Source organism: Psittacula echo (genome assembly GCF_963264785.1).
Source record: "Psittacula echo genome assembly, chromosome: Z".
Lineage (NCBI taxonomy): Eukaryota > Metazoa > Chordata > Aves > Psittaciformes > Psittacidae > Psittacula > Psittacula echo.
Window position 1 is genome coordinate 19201777 of NC_137742.1, and position 13248 is coordinate 19215024.

The 13248-nt window shown below is 39.8% G+C and overlaps 1 protein-coding gene across 1 annotated transcript in view; it reads left to right on the forward strand.

Moving 5' to 3' along the window:
• Positions 1-6592: 6592 nt before the first annotated feature.
• ITGA2 (integrin subunit alpha 2) overlaps positions 6593-13248 on the forward strand; it is a gene marked incomplete at its 5' end in the record, with an annotated part of 65841 nt that continues 59185 nt past the window's right edge. The window contains one exon of the mRNA XM_080637263.1: positions 6593-6638. Within this exon, the coding sequence (XP_080493389.1) occupies positions 6593-6638 (46 nt within the window). The remainder of the gene's footprint in view (positions 6639-13248) is intronic.

Sequence of the window (13248 nt, forward strand, 5' to 3'; positions counted from 1 at the left end):
AAAAAGTTCTGGTGGTATTGCTATTATAGATTTTGAGACTAATGAGTTGCTAATTCACAGTCTCTGACCTCCTTTATGTCATGATTTTCCAGTATTTGAAAGATGCCTATAGCTCTCAGCAAAAAGCCATTGGCAAGTATATTTAGAGAGCAATATGTCTTATAAGATACTGCTGCAACATAAGTCATACTTTCATGTAAAGAACTTTCAGGTTTCATTCCACTTACTGAGATCTGGCCTGTTTGCTCCCTCAAGAGAATTTTTCTTATAGAATAAGATTTCTGCAACCTGATAAGGAACACTTTTGTACCTCCAGTCAACTAGATGATACTTGATCCCGTACCACATTTTATCCCGTACTCATCTGCCTCATATTTCATTTGTAACTCAAGGTTTAGTAGCTACTGGTAAATATTGTAGCAAATGATCAGTTGAGAATAGGTCAAATTCAGCAGCTATGTATATTCAGTATTATTTTTCATTAGCTTATTACATTTAGGTTGCAAACAATATGAGAAAATTAAAAAAAAAGGCAATGCATTAAGACAAATTTCTCTCACATAATTAATTTAAAATTCAGTGTGATTCAGTGAGAATTGTGAAGGGAGTTAGGTTTGCTAAAAAAATGCCTACCAAATGATTGAGCAACTTTTTGTTACAGGCAAATAACAAGGAAGAATGGATAGGTCTTAAATCCATGAACCAGAAAACAAGCACTATGTTTTCAAAATACAAATGATCAAAAATATAAATAAAGGCGTATTTTGAGAAGATGAAGTTTCTCGTCTTCTCATTTTGTACTTACAACTCCTATCTGAGAAATATTTTCAAGATGATACCCACTGTTTTTCCGAGTTTAAGTGATTACTGGTGCTTTATCAAGACTAATGCTTTGATAAAAGGGCTGAAGTTGCTGGGGTAGCACATCGGCAGCTCTAGAGGGCATGAAATTACATAGGCTGCATTATCAGGCTCCCCTATAAGGCCTCACATTTGGGGATCGGAGATGAGTGGAAACATTTCTTCACTGGCTGCCTTATTTCCTATTAATATAATTTCCCCAAGACAGCCACAAGCTTTGTTCACCCAGAAAAAAAGAATCCATAGAAACATGTGTATACTCTGTGGTAGGTAGGACATAGTTCAGTGAAAATAGCGTGAAATAGCTGAATGTGTTCTGGTACATCTAGAGTACGAAGCAATGCTGTGCATCAGGAGTAAGACTGGAGAGTGATACAGCTATTGCTGAGGACATGACACCCACACTATATGCCTTTTGAAGGTTTTACTTTGAACCCTGTCTTGGATTTCAGTTTCATATTTATTTATCAGAGGAAGTGAGGACATGAGTATTATTCCTGCAGGACTGCTCTTCAGGTCAGAACAGTGGCATATTTGTTTTCACCTGTAGTGAAAAAGAACATTAAACTGCATTTGGCTGCTGTGTTTTCTCCCTGAAATCTTAACTTCTTAAATGTTTGATCCCATTTAGTCCCTCAGAAGTTCATATTACCTGGTTAAGAAACAGAGTGCGTGCTGACCCAGATGAACTTTCAAATGTTTTGCCATGGTTTAGGTTGAATATCATTTCTACCAGCCCTTTTCTGTTCATTTTTAAGTCTTCGTGGAAAACAGGTTACTTGCTTTAAAAATTGTATGCTAAGATGTAACAAGCTAGGTTACTTTTGATCACCATGTGAGAAAAGGAGCTTCCCAAAGTGAATTTAAGTTCTCAGAGGAAGCACGAGGAGGTAACGGAGGCAACTCCACAGCTTTTAAACTGATCTTCTTTTGTCTGCTTTTGTAACCCATCTGCAATTTTCTTTGTGTCTGCCTGCATGTGTGTTAGTTTTTAGCCACAGTGCCCCAATTGCCTCCTTACTCCCTTGTGCAAGTGCTAGTGCAACCACAAAAGCTGGAGTTGGGAATGCACATGCACAGCCAGGCAAAGAGGAGGCTGAGTCCTTTGGCTTAAAAGCACAGCCAAGGAGTAAGACAGAAAGAATACATCAGCTACGGAAGGTCCATCCAGTAACTGCTGTTTCTTGTTAACTTCAACCATGAACACTAAGCTTGAGAACAGGCACTAAATGTGGGGCTCAGTTTGCCTCACAATGGGAGTGTATGTGCATGTGTGTGCGCGCCTGGGAAAGGAGCTCAACATACTGCTTTACATACTACTCCATGTATTACACACTACTTCGGTTGTCTGATATGCCAAGCCTTCTGAACTACATGACTACTTTTGCCTTCAAGTCAGCAGTATAGATATTTCTGAAACTTACACATAAGGGTTCTTTCTGCCTGTGTTAGCTGTCCACCCTTTGCATGCAGAGGCTTTCAAAGGGCAGCGAGACTACAGAGTATTTTCAGGTGTCACTGATATCTTCTCCCTCAATGCAGATTCCCAGTAGGGGAAAGCATCTCTCTTGTTAATAATAGTGTTAAGACTACATAAATATAAAGTCAAATCAGAAACCATATTCTCAATAATGCCTTTGAATTAAATCATAGAATGATCTAACTACTAAAAATAACCAATCCTTACAAGCTAAGTCTGTCCTCCTGATTATTTGCTATAATTAAATCAATTGAATAGAAAACTAAAAATTGGTCCAATAACAGAAACAAATAAGAGAACCAATACTGTGTCAGACATGCAGTTCCAAGTCCTGTGTCATGTCAGCCAAAGCAGAAACATAAAACATAAGATTAAGGCACAGAGGTGACCAGCATCCCACAAGAACTCTTCAAGTCTCCTGCCTTTTGGCAGCTCAAGATCTTCCTCAGCTGGGAAGACTCAATGTGTTTAGTAATCGTAGGTGGATTTCTCTTCCCTGACCTTGATGGGGAATCCAGGTTAGCTTTAAACATCCACCACCCTACAGCACTGCAATCTTCACCTGCATGCTCTTTGGGAGAAGAATCTTCTCCTGTTTGTGCTGACCTGGCTATGTGGTAGCTTCATCAGACATCCCTTTCTCCCTTAGTGTAAAGACAAGAGTACAACTGACACCATCAGCCTGACTCATGCCCCTTCTAGTATGTATTTACTATGTCCTTTTAGAGGCATCTCTTTTTGAGAGAAAAGATTACTGATCTAATTGATTAGTCTTGGTATCGAAGCCATACTCCACCTTCCTTACTTTGTCTTAACTCTTTCTAGTTCTACTGTAGTATTTCAAGATGATTGAACCAAAATTGTACAAAGTGATAAAAAAGAGTGGTGTGGACAGAAGCATACAGAAGTGCTCTTTTATTCTCTACTTACTGCCTAAATAATTCCTAAAATCTCATTTGTGTATTATTTTTGATCTTTTCCAGCTTCGTACAAAACTGAATTATTACTAATGTCTAAACTACATCCTCACAGTTAATTTTAACATTTCCTTTTTAGATTTTTTTTTTTTTTTTTTTTGTAGCTTACTCCTTTTTCCTTCAGTGCAGCTCTTAACATAACATTTTTGTTACAGACATCATGCATCTGCCAAAAATAATAACTGATACTTGGTAGCCTTTCCCTCCAAAATCTTCAGACAAATCATGTCAAATGAATGGCCTGGAACCATGCACCTTGGCCTTCTGTGTGTAAATTACATCACCTTCACAAAACCTCCTCCCAGAAATACACTAACGAAAAACTCCCCAGTTTTGCATGCCACAAAAACTCTGATTCTGGGGCCACTCCTCACAAAAATATAAATACCTGAATATACTTCCGATGAAGTTGGCATTAATTGCACATTGTATCATCACATTAAAAAGCTAGGATAACACACATTGGTTGTAAAAATTCCACAATAAAATTGATTATTAATTATGAGTTCACCAGAATATCTGTTCAAAATTTGCTCAGTATCTTCCGTCTGCTACTTGTTAGTTTTTCTTGAAAATTCAAAAATTATCTTTTTTGTAATAGAACTGACCAAGCAACTTGCTTCCCACAGTCCTTGCTGTGAAGAAGAATGTTTGTTTGGCTCTTGCCAACAAAACAGTTTCTTCTGATGTGCAAGTTATCTATATTTGCATAGAACCGAGCCTGAAACTTTGTAAACCAGTTCAGGCAGACATGGCGTTTTTGGCAAGTGTCCCTGTGATCACTAACAAGCAGACACAACAGGGTGCTGTAAAAAAACATGATAGACAACAAAGACATGTAGACCAAAGGGTGTGTATCAAGGCCTCATTTTAAATTGTAAAGATAAAGAGCACTAATCAAACTGTTCCCTGAGCTCCCTCACTATTTTTTAATCAGTGTAGGTGAATTATAATAAAGAATAATTTTTCTGAATAAATGTAATACTTATAGCTGAAGAGAGTAAAATGATGAAATACTGCATAATACAGAAAATCTTGTTTTCTATAATATACAGTAACAGTTCAAGATTATATGAGAGAGTAGTTATCAAATGCCTTATAATCTGTTTGAAACAGAAGTACTCATCTAAAGGAATATTGTTAAAGAACACAATAATTCTCACAGTATTTATTCTTCTCTGACCCATTCTTTGTAGGTACAGACAAATGTTGGTCTGAGAAGCAATACCCTGGGAGACAGCCTTTGTGTGTGAGAAACTATTTTTCAACATTGTGTCTGGATGAGGAAGAAAGTTTCGTATCCTCAGGGTATATTTATAATTAGAATGATGTAACTGAATCAAAGACATTGTTTCTTAGGAAACTGCGACATCTTAGTCTGCGGAGGCTATTTTAGGGTGTGGCACAGGGAGGTTCTAGTTTATTTCAACTATCAAGAAACCATTTTTCTCTATGCTGTGGATTTTTGTTGTTGTTGTTATTGTCCCTTCATTAGTATCAATTAATTAGGGTTCTTCTTCCTCCTTATGGAGGCACAGCTTTTCCTCCTTGTCCCAGAGTGGCACACATATTTGGACACAGTGCAGATGGGAAAAGAAGTGGCTAGAGCTGCTCTGCCGATCACAAATTGCCTACTGGTCACTGGATCACAGTTGGTACTGAAGCTGACATTTCTGCCTTAGGAAGCTGCTCCTTGAAATGTCTGTTTACAGGGCTTCTGTGACATCCTGAACAGGAAACTCAGTGATTGCTCTGACAGACACATCAGTCATTTCTGGTAGTGCTTGACCAAGAACTTCAGAGTCCAGCACTGACAGTGTCTTGGGAAATGCTCATAAGTGCAAGTTCATATGTTAGTGTGAGTAACATATCCATATGTCTTAAAAGAGTAAAGACATGAAAGAAATCAACGTGAGTTCTACTGGGACAGCTCCCTGCTGTACTTCTATCAATGGTTTTAATGTCCTAGAGGAACTTGAACTATATGATGTCCATAAAGAACCAATGTCCAAATAAATATCTGTTAAACAATCCCACCTATTGAAAGGCTTCTTCATTTTAACTTACAATTTTGATTCAGAATGTTAAAAAGAAATAAGGAACAGAGCACACATGTACTTTTACAGGACTCCTGAAATAAAAGGTACAGTCCATCTCACACCTAAAGGACCATGACCTAAATGCTGAGAAGGGGGAAGTATTTCTATTTCAATTTTCCAGGCAAACTGTCTTTTTCATTACGTAGTCTTAATGCCAAGAAGCTAAGAATTATTCAGCATAAATCATTGCTACAAAATAGAATACATTCTGTATGAAAAAGTAGTGTCACGTATTTTGATGTTTACCAGAACTGTGGGATGGAGAAAATGAACGATTCTCAAATCAATATACAACATTCAGACAGTGCTGACAAGACTGGATAGGCTGGAAGTTGCACAGCACACAGGTACCCTGCACTTTGCACTTCTTCCAGATTTCTTAGCAAGTTGAAATCTTCAGTTTTTACTGGCTTTGATTCACATTGTCTCTCTGGATATTGGCATGACACCTCAGCCAATGTAGGCAGCTACTCTGCAGAGGCAATACATCCTCCTCACCGCTGCCAACTTTGGATCAGTTTTGCGGCATGACTCCTGGATCCTGTTGCACTCCTGCATAGCTGAGGACATATTCTGCAGGAATTCCATTTAAAGGGGAAGATACAACGTCATTAAATGTGCAATTTAATAATGGAGGAAGACAGAGACTTTATGATGTTACATAAGCCCACATCTTACCGTGGTTCTTCATTTTCCTGACTTCAAAACTCGGACAGAAGCATCCCCACCCCTCCAAAGCACTGTCTCAGGACACCCTGGCCCGGCTCCCTCGCCCCGGAGCCCTTCTTCCAGCGCGGCGCAGAGCAGTGAGCGAGCAGCCCTGCTCTGTGCAGCCACAGCGGGGAGACCGCGAGTGTCTCCTCTAGGGACTGAGACTGGGGAGAGCCGAGGGGCACAACCCGCAGCGGAGCCTGCAAGGTACCGCCGGGATCCCGCCGCCCATCGCCCAGGGCTAGGGGGGAGAGCGGGGGATAGGGGGGGAAAGAGAGGGAGCTGCCTCCGGCTGCAGGGGGCGTGGAGGGGAGGAGAAGGAAGAGGAGGAGGAGGAGGAGAAGTAGGAGGGGTATTTCGGGGCGGCAGGAGCAGGTGGCGCTCAGTGCCGCTCTGGGAAACGGCCGCTCGGAAGCGGCAAGAGCCTGAATTTCGCTCCGCATCTCTCCCCGCCGCAGCGCGCCATGGGCTCCGCGGGCGCGGCGCTTCCGCCGCTGCTCCTTGCTCTGGGTAGGTCGGTCTCCCCGCCACGGGAAGGTCGGTGTCCCCGCGAGCGCGGGGCGGCAGCCGCGCCCAGAGCGGAGCGGAGCGGGGGTCTTGTGGGACTGGATCCGGCTGCGGCCGCCGCCTCTCACCGCGGTGTAGGGAATGGAGTAAAGCCCGGGTGGTGGGTACCCGGCTGCCAGGGCCTCTGGGGTTTCTGGGCCGGAGGCGTGTGTGGCTGTGGCTGCGCGTGGAGTGCGATGCGTTGGCGGCGTTTTTAAAGCGGATTAAACTCCGAAACTCCTGGAGAGGCGCAGAGTTCGCCTTCCTGTGAGATGGAGCGTGTGTGTGCTGGGGTGGAGGGAATGGGTGCAGTCCGATGTGTGAATTTTCGGCTGTATGGTGGTTATGCCTCGTTAGAAAGGAAGATGGTGTTCTCATGGTGAGCGATGTTCCTCGTTTGCAAGAGTCCTCTAGTTCTGTTCCCACCCCGTTGGGCAAATGTCACTCCTTGGAAGAGAACAGGGAAACTTCAACCATCTGCTCTCTTGGCTGACTAAATTACCATTACATATGTTTTCCTGGGAACTATAAGCCATCATATTCACTTGCCATGAGCAAATTCCCAAGTACTTTCAGAGTTTTAATATTACTGTATACTCTCACAAACCCTTAATTACCAAGTCACTGAAGAAGCTGCATGAAAATGAGTTTCACTCATGATGAGCTGTTCTAACTTGTTCTTTTGGTAAGTATAGCGAGCGCGGCAGTGGAATGTGCAGCTGCAGGGTATGAAATCGAATACAAAAATATTAACCTGTGATGAGATATACAGTATACAAACAAGGTGGTAATTTGGTTTAGAAGAAAAATTCTTCAAAGTATCAATGGGCAAAACATTCACTCTGCATTTTGCTTAATCAGTCGTTTATTCTCCTGGTTGCAGTCACACCAAGACCATTAACATGCCCTGTAATTTATGGGATCTTAGGATTTGCAAAGGTCTGTAGAGTGGTGCTGAAAGCAGAAGATAAGGACTGATTATGAGAGGAGGATTCCCCTGGCAATGAGACTGACAGATGTGGGATAGGTCTGCTTTGTTCAGGCATTACCCATGATTTGTTTTCGTTTTTACAGTTGAAAGCTGTCATGAATTTGATTTCAGATGTGTTGTGACATTTGATGTTAGTGGATGTAATTGCTTAGTTAATACCGGCCTTTTTGATCTTAAAGTAGCAGTAGGGAAAAGAAGGTTTCAGGACAGAAGAGTTTTCCATGCATGACTTAAGAGTCCTGCTGTAGTGGTGCTGTTATAGCTTTCCCATAATAATTTTCAAATTGATTGAATTCTAATGGACTGGTTTACTTTCAAAGACAGTATTCTTGAATTTAACTGGACTAACTTGGCTGAATTAGTCAGGACTTCAATTTTAAACTTTTTAATTTTAAAAATTTTAAACAGGACTTATTTTAAATTTGATTTTATGTCAGTATATTTACTTTTGAATTATCAGCTGTATTAAGTGGACCACATGGAGTATTGTTCTATTGTGTCTCCAAATTCAACTAAAAGTAATGCAATGATTAGTAAAGGTCTGGGTTACTCGTTGTTGTTGTGTACTTTTGTATTTGGAAAGTCATTCAAACTTTGTAGATGCTACAAGAAGAAAGGAATAGAAATGCAATAGAACTACCATTTTGATAATATGACTTTGCTACCAGCCTTGTTACTTGTTGACCAAAAAGTATATAGCATACAGAACTAGATTATATTACGAGGAATAACAATAAGAGAAGGACTTAACAACCTATACAACTAAGCCTGATGCTTCTGTTGTAACACACTGCTTATAGCTGCTTGTAGGTTTGCTATATCTAGTTCTTTAATTACATTTTAAGCATACAGTTTTTTCCTTAGACTGTTGTTAAAAATCAGAGCCAAAATAGCCCAGCTCTTTCTGAGAGTGAAGCCAGTGGAAAATACAGTAGCTTTCCTGGGCTCAATTCTGGTTAACATTTTCTTTGGAAAGCCCTCATGCTTCAGAAGAGATACTTGAAATTTGGCAGGAAGGTGCTATTTGCATTGTCTTGAATATCTACCAAAATTTGGCCAAGTAACAAATCTTTGGAAAACTGAATGTCTCTAGAAAGAAACATATTTTTATCAGCTTGATTCTAATGTACATTCTGTCCATCCTTGGTGCGGAGCTTGGTCAGACTGTTGGTGTTGTAGTGGGATGGAGCTGTTTCTGTGTGAGGCCTATGTCTGCACCTGCAAACATAAAATCTCTCTCTCTTGTGTTCTCATGCTATTTGGTGTTTTTACAGCAATCTCCAATGTTGTTTGAGACACTCTACTTTCTGGTTTGCTTCTGGATCCTGGTCTGCTGATTGTTCGTTCTAGTTAGCTGATTCCTGGGCTCTGGGTCAATCTGCTTGTTCTCCAGTTTATGAGAATAATTCACTTCAGGGTCAATTCTCAAGTGGTAGTGTTGGAGGATCATGCCTAATGAAGGAAATTGAATTCAAGCCCTTCAAGCCACCACGCACCTTCCTTCCATAACCCAGGAAATGAATAACTCTGATATGTTCTTAAAATCCCCACTCTGTGAAGCATGCATCCCTCATACTATTTAACTCTGAAGTGAAAAATCACTTCTAAATAAGGGTTATGCATTTTGGGTCACAGGTATGCCACCTGAGGACCACAAGTCCTCAAGCCTCCCTGTGGGATGCTGGCACCCTAAAGGAGAAAGCAGCTCTATCTTAAATTGGGAGAGGAATCTTTCTGAAACTTTGGCTAGAATCCGGAATTTCTGTTTGGTATGTATCTGACCTTTGCTAATGAAAAACAACGTGTTGTCCTCAGTACCATCTTTGCAATGGACTGTAGAACTTTACAGAGGATTAGGAGAGGACCTCACTAACATTCTTTTTCTTAAGATCATTTTTGTTAAAACTGGGATGAAAGTTGTGATAAAAGAACAGAGTTTAATGTGCAAACAGTAGGAAATGCCCGACATAAGTTAACAGCCATTTGTTAGGATTTGTCTCTTCTGCACACCAGTGGATCATGCTATTGCTGCCTGTGGACAGGGTAAGGTAGCATGATCAGAGAAGTCTGAAACTCCTGCCTTGCTTAGTTTTGAAATTAGAAGGTGCTCTTTGCACAAGAAAGGTGCGATGAAGAGAGAGGAATATTTTGCCCCCCTTGCAAAATTGGATTCTTTCTCTCCATTTTTGTCACAAAAGCTGAGTAGGATTTCAGGCGAGTCATTTAAATCAGATCTTTGACACGTGGTTGGACCTATTGTGCTCTTCTCTTTCTCTTTGCTCAGCCAGGGGTTCTCAAAACTGAAGCTGCGTTTTCACGATCTGTTTAAGCTGACCTGAATGTGGGGCTGACGATGCAAGGACATTTCGTCCATTCCTGATAGTATGTTCCCACCAGCTTCCTGTGCTACCACTGGAGCTTGATCTGGGGAAGAGGTCAGGGACCCATTTGCCCAAATAATTTTTTCCCTTTTTTGGGCCAGGTAATGGAGACGAGCTAAACTGATCCTGTTCTTTTGAACGAGTTATTTGTTAGCGCTGGTACAGGAGACAGTCAGAACTCCTGGCCAGAGGAGGGAGGAAAGCTGGAAAAGTCCCTTTCACTGGATTGAGCTGGTTGTGGAAGTGCATCTTGGCATTCAAAGCTGTTGTGTATTCACAGCTGTGAGTGAAGTGAATGGAAATTGCATTTTGAATGTGCTAAGTATTCTGAAAAAATAAGGTTTTAGCTGTGTGACTAGATAGCCAAAAGCGGTAAATACTTTTGACCTTTTTTTTTTTTTTTTATACTGACTAAAATGCTGGAATTATTTTCTCTAACATTTGCAAATACTTACATGTTCATGGTCAAGATATATAGAGGTGAATCCACAAGGAAGCTGCTAATTCAGTAGGTTGAAATAGCATATGTAAAAAGTGCAAGGCCATGTACCGAGCACCAAGCACTAAACTTATAACTGAACAGCAAGTGAAAATTGCACATTTGGTGCAATAAATGAAACCAGAAGTCCAGGTGAATGCAGTGTATGATTTAACACAAATGCACACACATCAACTTAAAGTTGTACAACCCATCTTAATTTTTTTTCTTTCTCCATAGTTGTGGTCATCTTATGTTACCTTGCTGGTTAATTATTGTCTTTGTGTGTAGTGTTAATATTAAAAATTAATTATAAAATCTGAAGATTGTTTGAAGGCAGGACTCTAAAATGTGAACTCTTCTTAAACTAAAACTTTCTCTAGTTTTCCCTACTCTTAAGAGAGTTTGTCAGCTAGTAGGGGTGATATTATATATTATTTTTGGAATTTTGCCTTCCACAGCATTGCACTTTGAAGTAAGGCTTCATTCATACCGTATTACAGGACTAGTATTTTACAAGTGATGTTTATTTTAGAAAGCATGCAGGGTATTACCATCACACTCCTAAACACATTAACAGTTAATATTTATTTGTGCATAATTTAGGCAAAGTCAATATTAGACCTTAGCAACAAGTTTTAACTGTGTGCTGTCTGGCTCTGGAACAGTTTTTGAATTGTGCTTTGCTTTTTTGATTCAGTGACAAAAGAATTTTCATGTAAGAAGATGAAGTAAAAGGACTAATACTACTTGTTTTTATTGTGTTTCTTACCCACAATATAAATGTTATTCATTGTGGTCTTTCTTCACTATTGTTAATTTTGAATGAGTGAAAGTGGGGTTTGCATATGCTTCATGTAATGTATTTTTATGAGGTCTTATAACTGAGATTGCCAATGGCTTAACATCAGAACAGCTAAATGTGAACAAAAATACTCTTTCTTAGGGTTAATGCAGGTAAAAGGGAGTTTCTGCATCTTCAGACAAGTAAAGCAAGTAGTTTTCCCCAGCAGGAATCTTGGGCAGTCTCTATCCAGTGTTGTTATTTTCATTTGAAGGTTCCCTTTGTTAGGCTCTGTGCAGGCCAGTTCCCATTTCCATGGTGACCATGCCGAAATGCAGACGGGACACAGGCTGGATTCTCATCGGTATAGCCGTGCACTTGCATACCAACACATGTTATCTGCTTGGCTTAGGACATTTCCATTAGCAGTTTTAATGTTTAGGACTTCTTTTTCACATAGTGATCTCTGGCCCTTTGATACTGTGCCGTGTTAGGATTTCAGACCCTGCACAGTGAGGGAAAGCAAGTTGATAAGTTTAGTTCTGTGTAAATAAATTGGCTGTACTGTTCCCATTGAAATTAAACAAGGACATCAGAGAACTGTCTCAGCCTTAGTTTCCATTTCTGTAGAAAAAGATAATGGAGAAGGATTTTTATTTATAAACTATTAGGTGAAAGACTGACGTATCTGTGCTAAACAGTTATATGAACATACCCTCTTCTCTAGGCACTGACAAAAAGATAGTAAAAATAAATTAATGTGAATTACACAGGATAAATGATACCTTCCGCCTATATTAGCTGAGTGTAAGTGTGTATCCCTATAAAGCAATATGTGATAACGGTCTTCCTGCTCATGCTGCACTCATTTTCTGAAGGTGAAGAATACTAAAGACATCTAGTGGAGTCAACATAAGCTGTGTGAGCCTTTCCATTGCTTCTAAATCAGGCTGGGAGTTCTGAATTACCAAATAACTCAATATTCTGAGTGCTCATAATTGTTACTTTGAATTAGTTCCTGAACAGCATTACAGGACCTTCAGAGCACTAAGTTAGTTTATTTTTTCCTGGAGAGGCAGATTTTATTTTTTTTTTTAATCTAAGAACACTCACATAGTATTCAGGACTTAAAAGAGGAATTATACAGGCAAAGAAGTAAGATCAACACAGGCTCTTTGAATGCAGGACGAGCAAAGACATCTTGTGTATAACCAAATGACATCTGCATGGTTGAATGTCACACATGATGAATGTAACGGATTCTTTTGTCCTTTTCACATTACTGGTAGACACGATGAAGGGCTTGGAAGTTATGCACAGCCCTGGTGGAACTCTCTTGCCTTATTCCTGATCTATTTTCCCTTTGTATCCTGCTTCCCAGTTCATCATCCTTCCTTTATTTCATACAGGATATTTTTTAATCATGCAAATTTCCGTGGCTAATACTATTGGTTATTTCTGAAGAACAGATAAAAAAGAAATCTTGAGGAAAATTACTGTTAACAGACGCTTTGGAAAGGAGCATATTGCACAGTGGAAATACCACAGGAAATAATGGTGTTTGAGGATGGTGGTGGAGAAAGTTTGCATTATGTTTTTACCTTTTATCTATTTACCAGTCTAATTGTCTGCTTCTCTAGAAATCCATTCAAATATAAATATATAAACAAATAAGTATTAAAAAATTAAGATTAAAAATAAAAATAGATAAATATAAAAGAAAAATTAATAAAACAAATAAAACTATAATATAAAAACAAGGAAGCTGGCAGCAGTTGGTGCTGTGTTAAGGCTGCAACACAAAGCTGTATGCAGTAATAAGACTGCAGATGCCCAGGCTGTCTTACCTATTAGATTATCCAGAAAATAACTACCTCAACTGATGGCAAGATCAGGTTTTTATCTGAATGAGGAATAGCCGACTCACGCTTGGCTCACAT